Source organism: Chelonoidis abingdonii, chromosome 1, assembly GCF_003597395.2.
Source record: "Chelonoidis abingdonii isolate Lonesome George chromosome 1, CheloAbing_2.0, whole genome shotgun sequence".
Lineage (NCBI taxonomy): Eukaryota > Metazoa > Chordata > Testudines > Testudinidae > Chelonoidis > Chelonoidis abingdonii.
In genome coordinates, this window is record NC_133769.1 from 311,540,159 (window position 1) to 311,564,564 (window position 24,406).

At 40.9% G+C, this 24,406-nt stretch overlaps 1 protein-coding gene across 6 annotated transcripts in view; it reads right to left on the minus strand.

Moving 5' to 3' along the window:
• Positions 1 to 18,460, minus strand: part of TSC22D1 (TSC22 domain family member 1) — a 131,114-nt gene extending 112,654 nt beyond the window's left edge. For 5 of the 6 annotated variants that reach the window (XR_012655020.1, XR_004373874.2, XR_012655021.1 and 2 more), the window contains exon 1: positions 14,648 to 18,033. Coding sequence is in view for 3 of the 6 variants with exons in the window: in XM_075061571.1 (XP_074917672.1) it covers positions 14,648 to 17,490 (2,843 nt within the window). In the remaining 3 variants the exon portion in view is untranslated. Of the gene's footprint in view, positions 1 to 14,647; positions 18,034 to 18,092 lie in introns of those variants that run through there. The other variant, XM_032781756.2, reaches the window with a different exon arrangement.
• Between the last annotated feature and the right edge of the window lie 5,946 nt (positions 18,461 to 24,406).

Here is a 24,406-nt window from a genome sequence, read left to right on the forward strand (position 1 = left end):
ACCCTGGCGAGCCACATGCCAGAGGTTGCCGACCCCTGGTGTATCACGTACATGGCCTTTTGGTGATTATTAATAAAGAGAGGTTAAGTAGGATATTACTGTGTAAGGCTCTTTCATTGGTGAAAGACCCCACAAAACTGCAGAGTTTAAGGAAGTGAAAGTGTGGGTGTCTAAATTAAGAGCGCTAAACCTTGAGCCCCAGAAAAAGGGTAAAGGTGGGTGTTCCTAGAGCGTAACAGAATTTTCTGCTGGTAACACTCCCCCAAAGAGAAAACTGAGCAGTTATAATGCAAGACTAGAGGATCTACAAAACTGAAACTTACATTGATCACACAACTCCCTTCTCAGTTTAGACTAAGAGGGTTTCAATTACTAATTAAGGTAAACAGTAGGTTTGAAATAGATTTGATAACATGGGGCCTACAGCAGTCAATTCTGGGGCCTACGGACAACTTTAACGAAGTCACTTGACTCAGCAATTTTTTTTAAAAGGATATTCAATATATCCAGTACCATTTCTGTTTCCTGTACCGAGTGAATTTTTATTTTTGTCTATGAGCAAGTTAACCATACTGTGATATACGACTGCATGTATAGACAGTACAATAAAAAAAGACTTGGAATGCCAAATTTAAATTCAGAAAAAAAATAGCAAGACAGAAGATGCTACAGTACCGCTCAGTGGATGCTTGTTTTTGAAACCACTTTTCTAACAAATTTGGTACTACATTTTTTCAAAACTACGTTCCTTATTGTTTTTATAGCAGATTTAGAAATCCTATATATTTCTCTAAATGCTCAACTCTTACAGTATGGAGGTACACTGGGAAATATTACAAAAGGTGTATTTGCTTTTCCCCTTTTTTCCAGGTGCCTTCAATAATTTTTGTACCCCTATTTCAACCATAAAATAGAGTATTTAGTCTACTACACTAGTTTGCTTTCTCTTACCCCCAATTATTCACTTATTTTACTGTACTTTAATTGAATTTACAAAAACTTACTCTTTATGGATAAAGTAGTATTTTAAACTGTTCACATTTTAAAATTTGTTAGGGAGAATTTCCTTTCCAATATTTTATTTCAGCAAGAATCCTTGAGAATGTTTCACAGGCAGAAGAGATTTTCTTTGTACTGATGTATACAAAGCAATGCATACAAGCATTCCAATGAAGAATATCTACTTAGCAGTAGATGCAAGAACTACCACTTTTTTGGAAACAACATTAAGATCTCTACCAAGGAACAAAATGATGATTAAGCAGAATCTTCATTTGCAAGTGGCAACCAGGCAAAACATACACACTATGTTTTATGCTGTAAACATTCTGCTGCCAAACACACCACAGGAGAAAGGGCGGAGATACATACACCACACTGACTAACTTTTGATGGTAAAGATCTTACCAAGACAAAGTTGTTTAAAAACTAACCAAAAGTTACTCAACTCTGAAGTACCACTTTTTCAGGAATTCTTAAACATCTTTCTAGAGTTGCTAGGGTGATGCATACAACAGACGAGATGTTAAAGGCCATTAAAAACAAGAGACATGGATGTTCAGAGTCAAGTCCTTGACTTTCCCTGTTGTGACTAGCTATTGTAACACACACAAGCAAAAAAGATAGAGTGAATACACACACAAATCAGAGATTAAAAAGAGACCCAGTGACAAGGGAAACACTTTGAATGCCTAGGAGAGCTGTAAAAACAAGACTAGTTAGTTTCACTGTTTTAATTTAGAACTTTGAAAACAGCAATGAAATGAAAGAACTATGGGAATTTAATAATGCTGCTGCTTAGGAAAATAGGAGCAGAGACAGGCAGTGGAGTTATTCACAGAGGTTACTAGAGGGGGTATAGTAAACAACACCTCATTCCTTCCTCTTGCAGCAGATACATCTCTAGAAGGGTGCAGTAGCAGGGATTCCTCCCCTCCTCACCCCTGCCAGCTAGAAGGAAGACAAACAATAGAAAGTGCCTTCTGCTTCCAGTGTAGATCTTCAAGTTTATTAGACTACTAGAAAGACGTGTGAATCGAAGATGAACACTTGAGTCCTGTTGTGGACCCTGCCAGGAGACACACAAGCAACTGAAAAGACATGAGGTAGGGAAAAAGCAGAGAAGCCCAGACCGTTAAGGTGTTGGCCTTCCACCCTACTGATGGAACTTCCTCCCTTGTCTTTTGTATCTACTTATGGCTAATTGCCCTGAAAAAAATTTATGAAAACAGGAAACTAAATTAAATATTTGCATTTATAATCTAATTAACCCATGTCTTTAGCCAAAGCATTGCAACTTCCTTCTTAAAAGCATTCTATGGTCTATGAACAACACAATTTAAATTTTTTTCATAAAGTTCAGTTTTTCAGAAATCAGTTTAAAATATTCCTAAAAAAATGAAAAAGCTTAGATTATACACAGTTTACAGTATGCATCTTTTACAGGTCACTTGGATATTTTCCAGTGGCACTTCAATGTCAGAGCTTTAGTGTCTGAAGTGCTATTTTAAGCAATTGATGTGCTGACAATTACATTTTTCACGCACGAGAATGGCTTTCTGAGCAACAAAGGCTAAATGAATGAGAATGTTTCAGTTCAGCCATGCTGTTTATAGTAACAGCACTCCTAATTTTGACATTTTTGTAGTGATGCTTTACTATAATATTATTTTGGCTACAACTTTTCAGTACCTTAAAACGCAACACAATCTTAACTTTATTATTACATAAAGCCAGTGACCTAGGTCACCGAGTTACGGTTGGTATTTAATGGCCACATGACCAGTTTTGATCATTTGAGAGAGAGAGTCTATAAACAACGGAATAGGAAGAAAACATCTAGACTACTGATTTGCCTTTTCATTCCACTACATTAGTTTCCCCTCCTTTCCACTTACCTTGAGCTTGTGTACTCAACTAGGCAAAACTGAGATTTGATTTACGACTCCACTGTTTTTTTATTTCTAGTTTTGAAACATAAGAGTTATCATACCAGATCAGTGCACCATCCGGCCTCCAACAACTATAAATACCAGAAGCTTTAGAAGAAAGTGCAAGAAAATTGCTGAAAGTAGGTATGAATAACCTGGCCCAAGGAAAGTTTCCTCTTAACCCTGAATAGTTAGAAGTTGCCTTATGCACTGAAGCATGAGATCTTCATCTCACCAAATCTCTTTTTATTTTATTTATTTAGAGATACCCACTAAAACAGCTCAGCCTTGTCCAAGAACAAGGTTAGGAAAAAAGTCTTCCCCTAGGTTAAAAAATTCTTACAGCTGTTTCACTGAGAAGCTGTAGAATCACCATGCTTTAGAGCAGAGATTTAAAATTTGGTAGGAGGAAGAGAGGGAGACCTCCCTGATGTTAGAGAGGTGTCTTTTGCCATTTCCAGGAAAATCCAACATAAATTTGGCTGAATTATAGGCCACTAGAAAAAAAATCTCAGTTTTCAAATACTCAGAGGCTTGTTAAAGTTTGGCAGCTATATTCTCCAACAATTCTGACTGCACTGAGCATACTTCATCCCCACACAGCTTTTACAATTTTATCAAAGCTTGCGCATGCTCCATCCTGAGGCTGAGCAAGACTTCTTTCCGATAATGTGAGCTCAGGACCTGAGAGCAGGGATACTGTGTCTCCTGTGCCCTCAATATCCCCCTACTGATGCCCATGCAGCATGGATGAAACAGACTGACTTGAATGCAGAAGGGGAGTGAGCAGAGGAGGTGGAAAAGATCAAGGAGATAGGAACACAAGTGATGGAGGGTGGGGAAGAACAGGTGCAAGAGCCAAAACGGACAGAGGCACAACAATTTGTGACTACTGATTAGAACTTATACCCCTCCACAATCTGGAACTGAGTCCGGGATTCCCAAGTCTCAACATTCCACTGCTATCTAGTGGACAACTGTAAAACTCACTGGCAGGGTGTACTTGTTCCCTCCGTAGAGGCTGTTCAATGCAGAGAACAGTCTACTACAGCTGCTACCAGTTATTCCATTAATTCAAGTGGTAAAGCTATGTGCTCCAACAGGAGCATGTGGTAGTCTACATGGCTGCACGATAGTTCTCCCCAATGTTCTTTATATAAGCAATTACACACAAAAATAACTACATTAAAATGTTACAAAGGCAAACACTCAAAAATTAAGCAATGCAAGAATTACGGTTACCTGTGACCCATTTTTAAGATATTGTATTTAGGACTAACGCTTACTGACTTGAGTCTACAATTAACCTGAATTTTTCACCACTATTCAGTTACATGAAATTCATGTGATAACACATGTACAGTATCTTCAGTTCGCTGCAAAGTCATTAGCAGACAATGGAGCACTGGTACAGTGAAAGCCCATATTTAAACAATATTCAGACAGGTTTAAATCTGTCAAATGAATACAAAAAGGACAGATTAAAAAAAAATCAGCTGCTCAAGGAATAGATCTTTAGTGAAAAAACCAAAAAAAAAAAAAAAAAAAAAAAAAAAATCAGCCACCACTTATAGCTTCTACTTTCAACTCTTAATTGTAGCAGAGAAGTCCAGCTACTTCCTCCCACTCATGTAAGAAACGGGCTTCACCTTACTTCTTTCTCCATCCACATAGGAGGTAGGGATGTAATGTTAATCAGTAACTGAAAATATTTTCCTGAGAGATACTAAACTATTTTCTATGGTCACTAGTCAAGTTGAAGTAAGAACACATTAAGAAAAGGGGAAAGGCTACTTTAGGGTGTTTGCCATTATAATTCAGAAAAACAAGTTTATACAAGAGTATGTAAAACACAGGGAAATTAACCACTATAACAATAGAAGAATTATAATTCCACTATAGCTATGGCAGTCAATTTTCCCTTATAAACAAAAGCAAAGTATACAGATTTATACCAAAATTTGAAATATTTCAAAGTTCCGCCCAGTAAGAAAATATTTAATGCACTGCTTTAGTCTCTCACTTCAAGACTGCTAAAAGGCACTCATACTTTTGCCATTGACAAGGGCCAAAACATCAGAATTTCTATTAACATAATAAAGAAATATCTAGTAAAACAGCTGAAATATTGCATTACAAATGTTTCATGAGCTTCCCAATCTCTGCAATTTTTTTTTTAAATGTTTCAGTTATAAATTCTTAGTTTGTGCTAGGGCTTCAGACAACAATTCTCTCACCTGATGTATATAGAAATACGTTCTTAAGAACAGACACAGTCTGAAGTTCTAGCAAATCCTTGAAAGTAAAGTTCTGCCTTTACATTTGGCTATGAAAAATAATCTGCCTAACATTCACAAAAGTTCTACAGTTAATAAATATTTGTCCATGATGGCAGTTGAAACGTAAAGTATGCTATCAGTAGTTTTGCCTGTATGAACTATGTAGGACTGAAATCTTTAATCCAGCAGCTATTTACTTTTTTCATTTGAGTCACAAGTAGCATGCCAAGTTCCTATTATCAAGTATTTCTGCTCTTAATCAACTAATACTAATGTATTAGTTTCTTTCCATCTTTCATCAGGATATAAATATACAAACCACCCAAGAAACTGAGAAGAATTTTGGTGACAATCCAAAAGAGCAAAATTTGACTGGTTAGTTCACTGGGCAAGTCTATTAAGACAGAATTATAGCATAGTTTATTTAAGGAACAGTCAATATAAAGTCATACTGTAGACAAATTTATCTGCTAATGTCACCACTGATCATTTAAAATGAAATAATTTTTAAAATCCAATTTACTTGTGATTGTTTATGTTCTTACTTTTCTGCATTTCTCTCATATGGGAAATAAATTTATTTCATGTTCAAGTTCTTAGCATTACAATGGTTGTATTTCAGAGGAAGTGTTTAAAATTTTGATTTTAATATTTATTGGCCTTCATTTTTATACAAAAGTCATTTTTATACAACTTTAATGTTATGTCCTATTTAAGTTACCATTTTCCTTTTGGGAGAAATCTCACTAAGATATGCAGTTTTTAAATCATCTGCTCTTCCAATCTATGTTTCTTGGAGTTGTCTTGACCGTACAATGCAACATCTTTCTCCAAGTTTTCTTCCAGGATTGACACTAGCATTGGAGTCGGCATTTATTCTTGAAGGCAGGAAGTAAAATAGTGCATTTTTCTTACATCACTACAGTATTTATTTTTCTGAAATGACTTTCTTTAAATAGACATTAGTACTGAACAAAAGTAAAAAATGGAACATCAGTTTTTAATAGTCCTAATGTTCCTCAAGTGTCCTCTGCTTATGAGGTGGTGTAAAAAGATCCTTGGTGCATTAAGTGGCCCAGTGGTTAGTGTCCCCAACACCGCCACCCGCTCCCCCCATGGGTAGGATTTACAGTCCAGTCCCTCACTTAATCAGAGGGGCACTCAGGTGAGCAGAAAGTCTGTGTCTCTATCATATTAGGAGCAGTTAGTAGGGGAGCACGGGCTCACCCATTCCACTGGGCTCCAACCCAGGACCCTAGGAAGGTCCATGTCTGGCCCCCAAAGGTGTCTTTCAAGTTACCCTCCCTGGGTCACATCCTACTGTCTGCCTCTCTCCTCTGGCCTCCAGTCTGATATAAAGCAAAAGGAAAAAGAAAAGGCAAGTAAAACAGTCAGCCCTAAAGGAGCTCAACAGGCAAACTTCTTCCCTTGAGATGGCTTCTCCGGTGTCCTTGTCAGAAGCTTTCCAGGCAAGGCCTGTCCTCCTCCCCAGACCTTCCCTTCCTGAGCTGGGTTGCTCCCTTTTCAACTGTTTCTCCAGCTGGAGCATGCTCTGCAGGTCTGGAGGGGCCAGGCTACCTGGGACCAGTACTGCCCTATAGCCCCTTCAGGCCTCATATGGGGTCTGTACATCCCATCACAGGAGGAGAACCTTAAACTCTTTATAAGTGTGCTTAAAAGTTTAAGAACTCATAACAGAATGTGTGTAAACTAAAAAAACAAATTAGACTTTTAAATCACATATTTGAAGACAGTTCATTCTTTTATTTATTTACTCAAATTCAAACTCAGTATTCTTTTTTCCCTCCAGAAAAGTTAGTGACAAATACCTAACAATGCTTCAAAGTTTCCCTGCTTCACTTCTGTAAAGGCAGGAACGCTCTGATATGGGGCAATCTGAAATTTCATTGAAGAACATGGAATGTATATTCTGCAACTCAGTTATTTTTTGGAAAAGATCTTATTCGCTCAGAAAATTAAGCAGATGAGATAAAGGAAACATCTGTTGGGTTCAGAAGACGCTTTTTTTTTTTTTTTTTTTTAAATACAGTCACCATCCTGGCCATAACCATACTCTAACTATGTCATCATCACTTGCAGGAAAAATATAGAACACTGAAATCTTTTCATGTTATCTAAATAAAGGCAGACCCCAAATATCTGAATTCTAAAATGGTTTCATTTTTAACATTTACAGGTAGGTTTTCCTTTTGTGGAATCTCACTTTTTTTTTTGTTGCTGATGCTGTTGCTTTTTGTTTTCAAGTTTACAAACACTTTTCAGTTCACATTTCATCTCAGCTGTTCCATTATAGGTTTAGTCTGCTGCTTCTGCTATTCTGGAAAATGAATCAAGTTGTAATGCTCTGGATACAAGGTATACACAGGTAAATGAACCTCTGGTATACTTGGAATATTTCATGTCCAAATCCAGAGAGCTGTGCAACTCAGCTGTGAGTGCCATACTGCACAACTACTGCAACATAAAATTGGAGAGCACATACAATACAAAACATTACATATTCATAAAAGGATGGTGTAAAGGTTGTTGTGCAGCCCTGAACTGAATTTTCTGACTGGTGTGTTTGAAATCTCATCTCTAAAACTCCACTAACACTGTTTTGCTTGGCGTTTTTTGGACAGCGCTCTATGTTTTGTTCACATGACCTGAATTTTAAAATTTTAGGTTATATGGGGGGCGGAGGGTGAGAGGAAGAGAATCAGGAATTTGTGATGCATCCCTCCTAGAAATCTTGCAAATTCTTTTTCATGGCCACGCAAACCAATAAGGAAATATTAATGCAAACAGAATAAGTTAGCTAATCAATCATTTAATGACAACAGGACTACATATGTGGTTAAAGTGCTTTGCTGGATCTGGGCATAGTTGGGCCAAAGAACACAAGCTATACACAATCTCCAGTTGCAATCAGAAGTCCATACCTGAATCAAATTGTTTAGTTTACATATTTTCAATAGGCATCAGCATTCTGTTTCTCTCCAGTTATGTACAAATGTACGGTAGGCTTCTACCTCCTGCTCCCCATGAAGAGTTATTGTACAAAGGACGCTACTGGCTTCCATGTTTGTGTTTGAAGGATTACAAATTTGATTTGACCAAAAAAAAAATAAAAAAATATGGTAATACTGCTAGCCAAGAAGTCAAACCATGTTGTTTTCTGACCTATTCACCCCAATTACCTTCAAAACTCTGCCTTACACCTGTACAATACCCACTGTTGCCTTAAATGGGGGTGCGCAGGTGATACCAAGGGCAGAATTTGTCCCATAAAGTGAGTAACAGTTCGGTGCAAAACAATAAAATTCACTACTTTTCCATAGCTTTGCTGATTCTGCACTACTAGAAGAAATATAAATGTAGGGCAAGAATTTTAAGCCTGATATCTAAAGTTAAGCACCTACATAAGTTGCCTGATTTTCAGAGTTATCCAATATCCGGAGATCCACTGACTTCAATAGGAGCTATAGGTTCTCAACACCTCAGAAAGTTAAACCACTTACATATACATACACATATATATATACACACACACACAGATTTAAATGCTTATTTTTGTAAACCTTGGTAAAAAAACCAATGAGAACACCATTAGTAACTTAATTCATCTGCTGTATAATTAAACAGCCAATAAATGTATATTAAAATTGTGGAGGAGGAAAGGGAACCAGAAGTCACTTCCGATCACCTGAAGAGGAATAAATTTAATTTAAAAGATCTATTTTAATGGAGTGCTCTGATGATTTGGGATATAAACATTATGACTTCAATGGGATGGCTAGCTCAAAGAAAAATAGCCGACAGCCATTGTACAATGGAAATCCATAATTCTGGTACATTCTAACTATAATCACACATGACTTTACAGTGCAAAATTATAAACACTTATAATTTCACTAAAACACGATACTAAAACACAAATATTTTACTCATACATATGAAATGTGATAAATGCTGTCCTGTAACCGCTACATAATGTCAAAATCATGAGAGCCCCTGTTTAATAGGCTTTAGCATGCCATCAATTCACAAACTATTAATGATAAAATACCCATTTACCCATCTGTACTAGCTTTCTTCAAATGCACGTACCAGAATTTACCCCAAGAGGCAAGACATCATGCTATTATGTTCTATTCCAGTGGCTCTTCTTTTTTTTTTTTTTTTTTTTTTTTTTTTTTTTTTTCACACACACACACACACTGGTGACCCCTTTCACATAGCAAGCCTCTGAATGCGACCCCCCCTTATAAATTAAAACTACTTTTTAATATATTTAACACCATTATAAATGCTGGAGGCAAAGCGGGATTTGGGGTGAAGGCTGACAGTTCACAACCCTCCATGTAATAACCTCACGACCCCCTGAGGGGTCCCGACCCCCAGTTTTGAGACTGTTCTATTCAGTCTCTGCCCCATAAAATAAACCAGGTCCAAAAACTAATACTATATAATAGCTGTTTGGTGATTTACATAAAATGAGTTGATGGGAGTTAAATATTCACACCCCAGCAGTAAGTTTCACAATTCAATATGTGCATCAACAGTTTGCACTGGAAAGCCAAAGACCAAAAGAGTACAATTCAGACAGCAAGACCAGAAAAAACAACATTGGTCACTCAGTCTGACGTCATATATTTCGTAGAGCTTCTCACCACATGATTGACATTAATGTCTTTAGCCTTTAAAAAAAAAAAAAAAAAAAAAAAAAAAAAGAATCCATAACAATGGTGCTTCAATCACATATCTTGGGAGTCTATTCTGCTTTCCAATTGCTCTTAAGAACTTTTCCCTGTCTTCCTTCACTTCAGGCTATTGTTTCTTGCCCTATCGTGTTTTGAGACTAATAGTATATAAGTTGTTTCTGTGAAATAATTTCTCGATTGATCATCATCCCTCACCTGCAGCCACTCTTCTAGTGTATGGCAAAGCATGAAGTTTATACTTCTGCTTAATGTTATACTGTCTCCAGTGTTCTCATGTTAATTTGCAATTCGCTCTAATCTCCAATCTTAAAGACATCAGCAATCTGAAATTCACTGGGGGAAAAAAAATGTAAAATAGTTTCAAATGTTACACATGCCTTAAAGTCTCCATACAGTTTTTATGGGTTTACAATCATTTTCCTACTTTTCAAACTGGTTTCTCGCACCCTGTTACTATGTGAAAGACAAACAGGTGAAAACACAGACTGACTAGCGAGGAAGCAGTGGGAAAGTGACCTACACAAAGTGCTCTCAAGAGCATGAACAAAACAAGTGAATAAAATGATTGTTATTTGTCTGATCTTTACCATAAAGCAACATTTATGAACGAGAGGCAAGTTTGAAACAAAAATGTTTCATTTGAGTTAACTTTGTACCTATAAAAATCAGTAAAAATATAAATACAAAATCCAAATCTGTTGTATGCAAACTAAATACTAGGAGCTGTGCTCTTTATTGCACACATGGATTCCCACTGTGAACTTATTTGCATATGATGTTAACACACTGCCTAGGAAATTGTTATCTTGACTCATTTTGCAATACGAAGTCTACATACATGAAAAAGTAACAGAATTTTCTTTAAGATTTTTTATCTACTTGAAAGATTCCATGGGCATTAAAAATAAAATGAAGAAAGATTTCCATAGTTAAAACATCTGAAGATCAAAGATTGTTTGAAACTAACTTGATTCAATAATTAGTCTGTGTAAACTGAGACAAGAGCCACCTATAAATGAAATAGCCTTATGAAAAATCAATATATACCATGACTCAAGAAAAAAGAAACTACCTAAACACTAAAGGGGAATTTGCCTATATTTTAGAAAACAGAGCTATTAGGACAGATGACAAGTCTAGAGTTTGACATGTCAAAATGTGAGGTGTATCTGACAGGCTAAGAACAGAAGCCAGAGGAAACAGCTTATTAATATGGCAGCTGCAACAGTATTGCTTTTACCCTCTCGTCAATAACTGAAGTTTATAGATTAATTTCCACAGGATATCCTGTCAAGGAGTTCATCTTTATGCTTCTTTTTATGGCTTCTCTGCTACATTTAGAAATACAGCAGTCTGACTTATATTGGGGAAATACCAGCTATTATGTCAAAGAGAAAATTCTCTCTTCTCTTAAAAGGATGTAGATAACACAGCAGAGTATTTAACAGCCTATGTACTAATAATGGGCACAGGAAAGAGTGCAATTACTGCTCTAAAGAGGTAATAGGGTTAACAATTTGAAGGCAAAAGGACATTGACACATGAATGTACGCACAATTATAAAATGGCTTCATTGAAAGCTGCGATATCATTTACACAAGGTATTACATGGGTCAGACATTTCTTCAGACGCATGCTCACAATGGAATTTTACAACTTCTACACCAGTCCAATTATGCTGTCACTCAGCATTATTCAATTATATTTTTTCTTAGGCATTTTCCCTTGTCAGATTTGGAACCACTTGTGATGTGTACACATTAGGTGGGCACTACATTTTCTGATTTAAGATCAGAGTCTAGAAACCCTTGCCTGGATTTTACTTGTTAGACATATTTTAAGGTGCCTGTTTCTTTAGAGAGTCCAGGTATGTGTAACAATATTATTCCCTAAAACAGGAGACGTCTAATCTAATACATACACCCTACAGCAAAAAAGAATCAAAACCAAGAACACCAACTAAAGGAGACTGGTGGCTGAGGAGATAAGAGAAAAACCAAACCAAAGAGATATCACTTTTAGGAAACGACGCAAGGTACAGTCTATCAGAGTCTGAGTCCTGCAAGTGGAAAGGCGTTACAGAGCCAAGAATCTGGTACTGAAAATACCTTTTCAGTAGCTCCAGGATTCCATCCTCAGATGGAAAGCAAAAGCATTCCCACTAATGGTATATTCTGAAAAGGGTTACGTGGAGAGAGGTGATCTCTGAGACAGCCAGGTGCTAGAACATCTGTAAATAATCTATCTTTGACTAAGCAGAGGACTGGCAACCAGTGCAGTGCACAGCGATAGTACAGTCTCACCTATCTACAGGTTTTTAATAAGCAAGTAGTCATATTCTACTCCAAGCGAAGCATCTGAGTGATGTTCAGTGGCAGCTACATGAAAGCACATTTCAGTAGTCTACTAGGAGATGAAGACGACATAAATAATGAGGGCACAGTCTGCGTAGGTGGGGAAAAGATGCACTCTTTGGCCAGCCAAGAGCTGAAGAAGGCAGCATTTCCAGCTACTGCTACTACCTGGGATTCAAGAACTACAAACAAATCTATCAACTGTGAAAAACAGCCGACTTCTACCCTCAAAATCAGTGTGCAGTCACATACCCCAGCCAATTTCTCAAAACGCTTTCCAATATCAACAAGCATACTGCCATCTTAACTGGTTTGAGTATACCAGCTAGCATCAGTTTTGATTACTTCTTCCAACACTGAAAAAGCAAAGAGCAATGTTCAGGTTCTCCAAGGGAAAAACAAAACAAAAAATCCCACATCACCAGCATAATGGTGACACTGTAGGCCCATAACATCTCAATACCTCCTCTACCAGCTTCACATACTTGTTGAAAAGAAAGTGGGCCACTAACAGAATATTGAGAAACCTTTTATGCAAGAGCCCTCATGAAAAATGAGCAACCTCCCTTTCTAACTCTCTATGATCTCTTAGAAAGAATGACTAAAGCCACCACCTTTAGCATGTCAACACCTCATGATCAACAGCATCAAAGACTGCTGATATAATATTAACATTAATATCTAACCTTTCAGCATCTTGAGATCTACCATAATGGGGACAAATTTGTCCTCTGCTAGTTCTCAGCTCTTAAACTGCTGTATGAACCTAAGAATTTAAAAAAAAACAAAACACCACACACCACCCTCACCTCTCATTATGACTACAAGCAAGAAGGAAAATATGAATCTTTGTTTTTTTCCCCGTGTCCTTTTCTTCCCCCATTCATTTTCAAGGCTATTTAATTCTGTCCTAAGTTACCCTCCTCTCACGTTAATGGAATTTCTTCTTCTCAGGGCTTGTCTATCCTTACCCCGGAAATCGACGAGCAGCAAACAATGCATTGGTGGTTGATTTGGCGGGTCTCAACCGCAGTTCACTCTCCCGTCAACTCCTGTACTCCACCAGAAGCTGTCAACATCGCATAGTATGCACTCCATGGTAGGTAGATCTAAGCTATGTCAATCTGAGTTACACTATTCACATAACTTAAATTGCATAGCTTAGACTGAATTTCCCCTGTAGCGTAGACAAGGCCTCAGACTGTAAATTCTTTGGGAGAAGTACTATGTTTTCATATGTATTTTTACAGAGCCCATTGTAATAGGGACCTAATCCCAACTGGGTTTACCAGATACAGCTATGACATTAGTATTAAACAATAATGGTTGAAAACGGCTGTTGCCAAGGCTGCTAAATTCTGTACAGGAGGCAGAAACCTTTGAAACTGACACAGTTACACTGCACACATCGCCAAAGAAACCAGCACACGCACATACACAAACACACAAATTAGACACCCAGTTCTCATCCATCTTAAAAAAAAAACAAAAAAAAACAAAAAAAAGCACACCTCATGTTTCAAGTATCTAACAATGGTTCCTCTGAGACAGTACTACAAGCACATCAATTTCAAAGGCCTGTGCTCTCTGTGCAGAATTGAGCAACTCCGGCAATGTAACAGGGCTTTAAAATGGAAACTCCAGGAACGAAACATGCAAGTGCCTCAGGCTGGGCTCAAAGAGGGGTAAGGGAAGAGCAGCAGCAGAGAACATTGAAAGGAAACATCCAGGGTCAGACAATCTGAACAATTTGTTTTAAAATAATCTCCTCTCTCGCCCACCACCACCCCAGTGCAGCCCCACTCCATCCCCATATTGATGGAAGTGGCTGGCCCAAACCTTCCATTCACAGCAGACCAAACCATGATGTAGTCAAGATTCAAAAAGGAAGTTTGAAATGGAAAGGACTCTTAAGCTTGTAAAATATACCTAAAAATAAATCTCAAATAGTTAATTGTATTTAAGAATTACTCCCACAATCTTGATAATTATTGTAAGTATGCCACCACACTCCAAAGCATACTTTTCCAGTCAACTATACATGTTGTGTGTACGTATAATATAATGAAGGGACACACAGCCTTCTAGGTACTACTACCCATAGACAGTGTACTCATGCAACAGTTTCAGAGTGCAATCAATATAATTCACTCCCTCTCTTAGAAGAGAAGCAATAAGAAATTTAAACACAGTAGCTGTGTATGTCCTGATCTGAGAAACTGTTTTTCTAACAAAGCAGGTATCAACTATATTTGCAACGTTACACTTAGTCATCTTATGACATCACTGCAATGGTAATTGCAAACTCATGTACATAAAAGTGATATGGTTTCTTTGCAAAGTTAGCGGCATGATCTTACCTCTCGTCCTCACCATCAACAAGATGGGTTGTCAGTGGCAGTACTTTCAGTGGAAAAAGGGAAGCAGATGATGTTATGTTGCTGCCACTCCCATCTGAAACAGCTGATGCTCCAACACCACTTTCACCACTGGCAGCTTGAGGTAAACCAACTAAGGAAGGTTCTGTAGGGCGCCTGCCATCTTCAATTTGGCTTACAATTGACTGAGTTAGTGATTGTGCAGAGAACTGAGTAGAGTTTAGCGGTATCTGTTGTGGCACATTTTGTGCCACTGGCATACTTAAACTAGTTGATATCAAGGGAGGCTGACTAACACTTTGAACCAAATTCCCATTTTGCACAGCTGAAGCTTGTGCTATGTTCTGTGATGGACCCAAACTTACAGGAGCAGAAGATATATCAGGAGGTACATTTGAACTAGCTTGACTTGGAGCAGGAACAGTACTAGTAGAAGGTATAGGGCTAACTGCAGGCAATGGTTGGCTGGTCATTCCTTGAACTACAGTTTCTACCTGTGCCTGGGGTTGTACAGGTAACAAAGCATTTTGTGAAGCAATTACCATTTGCGGAGGAAGGCCTGAAGCACCAGCTTGTAGTCCCTGCTGAATTATCCCAGTCTGAACAGGCTGCACCACTTGTGAAGATGGAGGAGCAGCACTTTGCTGCATAACTGAAGGTGTAATTTGGTTTGCAACAGATACCTGCTGTGGTGCAGCAGCCACATTTCCTTGTTGTCCAATGTTAATAATTTGGCCACTAGTACCTACAGGTGGCATTGCTGTCTGAGCATGTGCAACAGGCTGAGCCGGTGCCACAGCAGAATGTACTTGTACAGAAGGTGGGATGCTTGGTGTCTGAGCAACAGGAACCGGTGTTCCTGCTCCTACTCCTGTAGAGCTGGATTGCACAGCAGGCACTGGAGGTTGAAGTATCTGCTGATGCTGTAGGTAGTCCGGTATGGTCCCTGTCACAGAACTCTGATTCACTGGTTTAACTCGTGCAGGTGCCATCTGCATGGGAACTGTCTGTTGTCCATACTGTAACTGCTGTTGTGGTACAACAGGCAAAGTTTGCACAGGACGTGAGGGTTGAGAATATGATAGTTGCTGCTGAGCCACACTTGGAATAGCAGGTTGTTGGTGACCTAAAGATGATACACCTACTACATTAACTGGAGTTGGCTGAACACCAGCAACAGTTGTTAGACTAGCCTGTGCTGAAGACTGGACTCCTTGCTTTTGCTGTGGATAATTTACTTCTTGAGAAGGCAATTGTACTTGTGCAAGCTGTGATTGAGAAATACTCTGCGGTATACTGGATGCTGGAATAGTCTGAGGTCCAGCACAACTAAAATCCATCTGCTGTGGACCAACACCTTGAAATGTCTGCTGTTGTATCACAGTAGGTGCTCCCATTTCCCCGCTTCCCACACTTTCTGTGTAGTGACTCAGTGTGCTTACATTGCTGCTAACAGAACTCCCACTGGTGCTCTCCCTTTCAGAAGTCACTTCAAGTGGATTTTGTTTTATAGTCTCTACCGCTTTGTTTACTGCTACTCCTTCTGTAACTGCTACAGCGTTTTCTTTATCATAGAATTCAGTGCATATCCATCTACCTTTTTTAAAAGGTTCAGAACTGGAATCTAATTTTACAACTCTAAATCTTGATGTGCCAGCTGCAGGTTGCTGCTGACTTGATCCCACTGCCATTCCTGCAGTTGGATTAGTAACATTATTAATGACGTTAGAGGAAGCACTCGTACCATTGCCAACACCACTCAAGATATTCACATTAACATTGCTGCTGGTTCCACATAAAGCATGTACATTAGTAGTACTTGTGACGTTGCTTAAGTTTATATTAATGTTACCAAGCACGCTGCTTGTCATGCTAGGACTACCACCAACCACATTACTTAATGTACTAGTTCCAGTAACAGGACTTACACCTATATTGCCAGGAGTACTTGTAGTGCGAATATTAGTCAGGGCAGATGCAGGAGTACCAGTGGATGATGCAGCAGAAACTGGTGCAGTTGTGATAACATTGTCAGAGCTTCCAGTTGTGGACAGCTTTCTAAATGATGGACTTGGGGGTGGTCCTCCAGAAGCTGGTGTACTGCCCACCCCAGGATGTGATGGATGATGATACCCATGATGGTGATGATAAAGGTGGTGGTGATGGTGACCATGATGGGGGTGAACATTTCCATTGATCACAACACTCTGCTGTGGGTGATGTGGCAAAGGGGGATGCTGCTGAGGAAGGTGAGGCTGGTTTGGAGAGACGGCCCCAGGAGTCTCAGCCTCTTGGAAGTTATTTAAAGTCTCTTCGGAGGAGCTTCGTTCAGGTTCACCCAAGTCAGTGGCCCTGGATAAAGAAACGTCCAAAATTTCTGAAGACGACAGGTCTTCAGTGTGAGACTCATCCAGGTCGTCGTAGCTTTCCGTGTCCTCTGCTATGCTGTTGTTTGAGCTCATACTGGCAGAGATCTGAGCAGGGGTCACACTGGTAATTTGGAAGCCACTTTTCTTTTTCATTTGGGCTCCAGCCTGTGCAAGAGGCTGTGGCTGGAGCTGAGACTGAGCGAGGAGATTCAGGCTTTGTGGAGGAGGGGGTGGTGGCTGTGGACCCCCCGATGAAGATGCTACAAGAGACGGAGGCGGCGGCTGGATGAGCAGAGGCGGGGGATAATCCTCGGTGGAGAGGGCTCCGCTACCAGCGCCGGTACCTGGTGCATTGAGCGCAGTAACGGAGCTGCCGCCGCTGCCCCTTCTAGGAAACACTGCCGGGTGCGCCATCTTCCTAGGACTAATGTCTGCGGCTGACTCAGGCTGGTGCATTGTACCGGGTTTATTTTAAGAGTGCAGTTCTCCGGCCCGGAGAGAGACAGCCACACAGTTAGCTTTGCATGCAACCCAGGGCAGAGGCACCACACACACAAAACCCCCTCCCCTCCCAGCTGGCGCACACAGCACAGGCTGAGACGCCTCGGCACAGCCGGCACTGCCACTAAACCGCCCCTTTTCCTTCTCCTCCTCCTCCTCTCGGGGGCCGGGGGGTGAGGCCGGGTCCCTCCGCCGCCTTCAGATCAGAGCCAGTGAATGTGACACTTTCAGTCCTTTGCCGTTCACTTTCCCCTCCGCTCTCCACTCCCCCTGGCCCTCTTCTCCGGGGGGCGGGGTGCTGGGGAAGAAATTACCCACGTTATCCGGCCAACTCAGAGAGCAACCGCCCGCCCCCCTCCCCGGCTCCCACCCGAGCTGTGTGTAGCTATAGGGGGGTGGCTGTCGGCAGAGCGGACCTCCCCGCCGCGGGGCCCCGGGGGAGCGGCCGCCGCCGCCTCTGGCGGCTGGGTGCGGAGGGGCGGCGAGCGGGTGTCAGGGGCTCGGCGGAGCGGCCGGCTGGGACGCCTAGGAGCAGCAAGGCGCGGGCAGATACGTACAGGGCTGGCACGCAGCAGGGCGGCGGCGGCAGCCTGAGCCGGGCAGGGACATTCCCGTCAGTGGCAGCCATGGAGCTGAATCATTTTGGGGGGGGTTAAAGAGACAGAAGGAGGCCGGAACAAGCAGCCACCCGCCCTCCTCCCCTAGGAGAGCCCAGCGCAGGCAGGGGAGCCGGCCCGGCCTCTCCCTCCGCCGCCCCGTCTCTCTGCAGCGAGGCCGCTTCAGCCGCTCTGCCCCGGCTCCCTCGGGCTCACAGCGAGCTCCTCTGCAGCACCCGGCTGGGCTGAGTCCTCCTCCTGCTGCTGCTGCTGCCTCTGCTGGGTCTGTCTGCCCCCGGCTCCCCCGCTACCGCGACTCGTCCTCCCCCGCCCCCCGGGCCTCCTCACACGGCATTGGAGCGCGGCGCCGAAGCTGGGCGAGGGGAGGGATTGGCCGGAGGGGAGGGAGAAGAAGAGAAGTAAGATGGCGGCGGCGCAGGCGTGCTGAGCCCTCAGACATAAAGCCTGTCTGGAACCGGCGGACGGAAATTGCCGAGTGGTGACGGACGGTTCGGCCTGGCCAGCGAATTCGGTGGGCGGGGCGGGCGCCTACCATTGGCTGAGCGGGCCCCGAGTTATTAATAGGCTCCCGCAGAGCTGGGGGGTCGCTGTAGGGGCTGTGCCGCGGGGAGGGGAGAGCTGGCACTGCCGCGCCCCAGGCAGAAAGTCTCTGTCACAGACCCACGCAGCTCGGGGTGCGCGCATGGCTCTGCCCCGCATGCTTGGCCCCAGCCTTGCAGAGGGAGCCACAGGGTTACGTTCTGTCTCGTTTTCTTTCCATCGGTTGTAACTTCGATCCAGGATATTCTTCTCACTCTCCCTTTGCTGAATGAGAAACCTGAGGCTTTATCTCCAGCGCTACCTTTTCCAGCATCACGTGCCTCTTTTGTGCAACAAACTGCAGCTGCCATGTGGTCCCCCTGTCTCTCCGTAGAGGCCTGAGCTTGGTGGGGGAAGGGGGGAGGTTGGTGGGTGGGGTGCAAATAGTGCCCTTATTGGCTACTGCACAGTGGTCATTGTGTCATTGGAGCTGTTTCTGGAGTGACTCATCCTTTCATTGGAATGGGTGACGTTCTGGACGCTCATGTTTTTTAACGCAAGTTTAGCGTGCCCCCTCCCCAGATTTCCACTCACCTGAAACCTATGAACTACAGCAGAAAAAGATGTGAATTATATATGTAAAAATAATTACAATGTTTTAAGTTCAGTTGTTTCCTCATAAATGTCAGTGCTATAGATAATATAGTACCTCTTACTGGATTAACCAAAAATTTAGGAATAAATAAATATTTAGGCAGCAAAGTTCTTTTCTACAGTGCTACAGGCAACATAGATGATATGATATTAAGGATAGTATATCGGCTGTATTAAACATTCACAGCTGCATATAAAAAAGATGCAACTAATGAATGCAGCTTTTTTTTAATTGATTTCTAGATCTACATCAAATATAGATAAATGTTTCTTATAAAACTGGTATAACTAAAGGAAACACTCATGCAACATTTCACATCTCGCAATTAATATACATGTTGGTGGTAGCTAAATTATAGTGAAGTCATTTTAAATCCACCAGTCAGAATAGCACCCCTTTCAACAGCCTGCAGCCTTCATTCTGCGAAAGAAGAAAGTTCTCACTTTCCCTCTACTATCAAAAATATGAGGCTCAATGTACCCAACTGCTCTGTATGTATAAATATCTTCTTTCTGTGTGTTCCATTCTATGCATCCGAAGAAGTGAGCTGTAGTCCACGAAAGCTTATGCTGAAATAAATTTGTTAGTCTTTTAAGGTGCCGCAAGTACTCCTGTTCTTTTTCCAACTACTAGGGTGACCAGATGTCTCGATTTTATAGGGATAGTCCTGATTTTGGGGCCTTTTTCTTATAGAGGCACCTATTACCTCCACCCTCATCTCGATTTTTTACACTTGCTATCTGGTCATCCTACCAACTACCCACTTGCCTCCATGGTGGCTTTGTCTACATGTACACAATTCATTGTGTTAGAAACCATTAACACAACATTAAGCAAGATTTTGTCTTTAGTGTGAACAAGAATTTTAAAATTGTTAGTAAATATGTTTTCTAGCACCATGTACTTCCCAGTACAGACCAGGCCAATGTAAGAAAAAACATCATCAAGAGCTAGTTCTTGATCCAGATAACAAGCTGACCTAGTGAATCTCTACATGGAACCACATTAATTCCCACTAGGCTCCAGCCCACATGGAGCTCATTGTAGTGTCGGGATAAGGTGACCAGATGTCTCGATTTTATAGGAACAGTCCCGATTTCAAGGGTCTTTTTCTTATATAGGGCTCCTATTACCCTCTACCCTCGTCCCAATTTTTCATGCTTGCTGTCTTGTCACCCTACATCTGGACCTTATAAACATGTTTAATTTTAATGGGACTACTCATGCTCTGAAAGGTAAGCATATGCATAAAAGTGTTTGCAAAATCAAGCCTAAAGTGGCAAGTCCCCTTGCATTATAAATTCCTGCAATTTTCTCAAAAATTCTTCTTCGGGCTGAAATTTTCCATTATCAGGATCAGCCCAGAGGGGATTTTTTTTTCTGAATATTTTAGCAAAATCCAATCAGTTTTAAAATATATGGTCAATGAAAACAGGTAGAACTCCCCCAAGACACACATACACTTTAAATAGCATTACAACATTTAACTGCACATGACTAACTGACCTTTAAAGTTTGTATGTAACTACTTCCCAATGAGAAATAGACATCAAATAAGTTTGAAAAAAAATAGTAAAATTATAACTAGTTAAATATTTACTTTTGCATATGCACACTGAAAAAGTTCTGTTCACTTGATATTTTGGTAGTTGTATGCAGCTGTACTGGGCTGTAAGCTCCATTTAACAGCTAAGTCCTTATCCTAGAATTGAGTTCTCACAAATCAGGAACAGAAAGAAAAATAAAGTTCAAATAGGAAAGTTAACTCAGTCATGTAATGCACATACTGTACATTAAATTAGATATTTAACAATCCAAATAGTAATCTAGGTTTGAAGGTGAATATATAATATAGTCTGATAAGAGTCTTTTACCTAAATAATATTCTGTATGCATACCTTTTCTTTAAAATCTCTTTGTGAACCTGAACAAAGTGTCATCAGAATCACATTCATCTGTATTCTTCTGAATGGTTATTGGTAAAGCTGGTTAAAGCAGAGTAGAGGGAATTATCACACAACATGTGATTTCTTTTTCATCCCTCTCCATTTTAAATTTCTTTAATTTGTCAAATTAAACATTTCAGTGAAAATTTAATTTAAAAGAGTCCTTTTCTTCAAAAAATTGTGACCCACTCAGACTCTTGGTTTCCAGGTTATAAATGAATGCTGAAATTGTTGTATAGCTGATACTTCCAGGAAACTGTGGCCTAGCACCTTTTTTATGATCTGAAGGAAAGCTGCAAAGTAGGAGTACTGCTACATCAATCGGATATAAAACTAAGAGTGCGACAGCTTCATGTGCTGGATCCAGCCCCCTTGCCTTTGAGCACAACTAATGGTTAGGAAGTGGATGCTACTGCAATCCATTCATTACATCTGCTGGAGATGGAAGATTTCAGGAATGTTGCAAAGTAAGAGGAGTCATTTTGGACTGGACCTTCCCATGTATAACCACAGATGGCCTCAGCCCTCATCCCAGCCCTTGGTGCTACATAGGAAGACTGTGTGTCAGAAGGAAGATGTCTAGTTCAGCCCAGCAAAACTACTGCAACAGGACAGACTAAATATTTGGATATTTATCTTTTATATATTAAAAATCTTATCAAAGGGGAAACAAGAGAATCTGGGTCCCACAACATATTCTCAAGCTACTGCTCCACAGATATCAGAAACACATTATTTTAGAATTAGTAGCTTGTTCACTATGTTACAGTAATAATACATATTCATCTCTGTTCACACCATAGACTGTATGTGGATATAAGCTAATTACTAGACCATTCAATAAGCACAGTTTGTTGGCTTTAGTCAAGACTAGGACAGGAACATTGCAAGTCAATTTCCAGGTTTATTGGTAAACCTGTATGGCAGTACTTTAAAAAAAAGTCACTAACAATAATAAAAAATGAAGTCTTTTGCTATGGTGCTGCAATAGTTGAGATAGTGGTTTAACAGTCTGTGGATTGGTTGTTGTTTTTTGATTTTTAACTGGTGACTATATTTAATCTATAAAGGTGACCTACAAAGGCTTGTGCAACCTTTTTTGTTCTTTAAATAAGTCCTAAAAGGAATTCTCTCATCCTTTGTCTCCCAAAAAGTTTGATTCTGCTTCCCTTTTTTCTTAGAAAAAACAGGAATGTCATGTCTTGAATTTTCTTTTTTGTTGGATGACTTATTGGATGATTCAAAAACACATAGTGGGAGATTTTTCAGCCTGCAACTGAAGAACAGGAGTGTTGAATCTTTAGCAAATACAATTTCTTCCAAAGTTTAGTTAAGTGCTGACAGAAACTAAGAATTTTAGCTCTCTTTATAAAAATACCATACCCTCTCCATTGATCAGGTTTAACCCTCTTGTTTTGATACTAGTGAATTGTAATCATAATAGACCATCTGCAAAGTAATTTTTAAAAATGTCACTGCATGGTTTCTCAAGCCCTGCCATGCGGGTAGGTTGCACAGTAGTTAGCCCCTTTCATGAACATTACATTCAAATGCAGATTTGATTAAGGAGGTCCAAAATCTTTGTTTTATCATTCAGTTATGGCGTGTAAACATTGAACACAGAGTTCTAGTACAATGGTAAAGGATAAAAGAAAATGTTCAGACCTTCTGTTGCTCATACATTATCAGCTAAAGCAACTGCCTGATCTTATTGCTGTTACCCATCATCCTCTCTTCTACTCCCCCCTCCATTTGCAATCATCACTCATCAAATTACATCCTAAATACGGGTTCGATTCTGGAAGGCCTTTGATAAATATTCCTTATTCATAGGTGTAAAGTCAATCTTTTAAATTAGGGTTTTTAGGATAGAGCCTTTAGCTTTTAAACTCTTTGGGTCTTTTATTAGTTTGTTATGTACCACACCATATTTATGATGCAGCTTAAATAAAATCAGTGATCAAATAATTACAGAAAATAGATTATTTGCCAAATATAGCCTCCTTTTGTCCTTGTTGAATGTCCATGAGCTGACTGTGATTTCCTCAGATTTCCTCAACTGGTTTTTGTGGTTTCTCTTACTGTTTATGAATTAATTATGAATAGTTAGATTGGAGTATTTATTACTCAATGCTGGAAAGCTGAGCTGTTTCAGTTTATTGCGAGTGGGCACATAATACACATGGTATTGTTTCTTTTCACTGACTGGGACCAGGGCCGGTGCAACCATTAAGGTGACCTAGGCAGTCATGTAGGGCGCTAGGATTTGGGGGGCGGCATTTTCTTCAGCAGCGACCACGACGGCCGGATCTTCGGCTGCCCCGGTCGTCGCCGGCATTTAGGCGGAGGGAGCTGGGGCAGGGGAGCACAGGGCAAGTTGCAGGAGGGGGTGGCCCCAAACAGGCCAAAGAGGGGAAAAACCCCCCCCCCCCCAGCCCCCCCACCCCTGCCCCGCCTCCTGTCGAGCACACCAAGGCTGCTTCACTTTCCCGCCTCCCAGGCTTGTGGCGCCTAGCTGATTGTCGCTGCAAGCCTGGGAGTGGAAGAAGTGAAGCAGCAACGGCATGCTCGGGTGCCGTGCTTGTGCGCGGAGCAGGGTGTGTGGGGATGCCTGAGGTGGGGATGAGGAGCTGCTGCGGGGGGGGCACCTCAGGGCAGGGGAGGAGCTGCTGCGGGGGAGGGAGGGGCGCCTCAGGGCGGGGGCTCGGGGACGGGGGAGGGCACAAGGTGGAAGTTTCGCCTAGGCCACGAAACATCCTTTGCACCAGCCCTGACTGGGATTCTATTGAGGAAAGCACTTAAGCACATGCACAAATCCATCTGTATTCAGAAAAGCATTTAAGGGTGGTGCTTAACTTAAGCATGTGGCACTTAAGCACATGCTTAAATTCTTCCTTAGATAGGGATGCTTTTCTGATTCAGGGCCCGAAGGAGTGTAATGCTTATAATAAGGGGTAGGTCTTTAGAGCCTCCGTTTAGGGACAAATAAACAAGAGTAGGAAATTTTGGAACATGCTTTATCTTTTTCTTTCTGGGCCACCTAGGACTTGTCTGAGGCACAATTCCTAGAAAATTAAACTAATCTGTAATAGTTAATCAATAAATACTGCAATCATCTCTTTTTTCCATTGCAT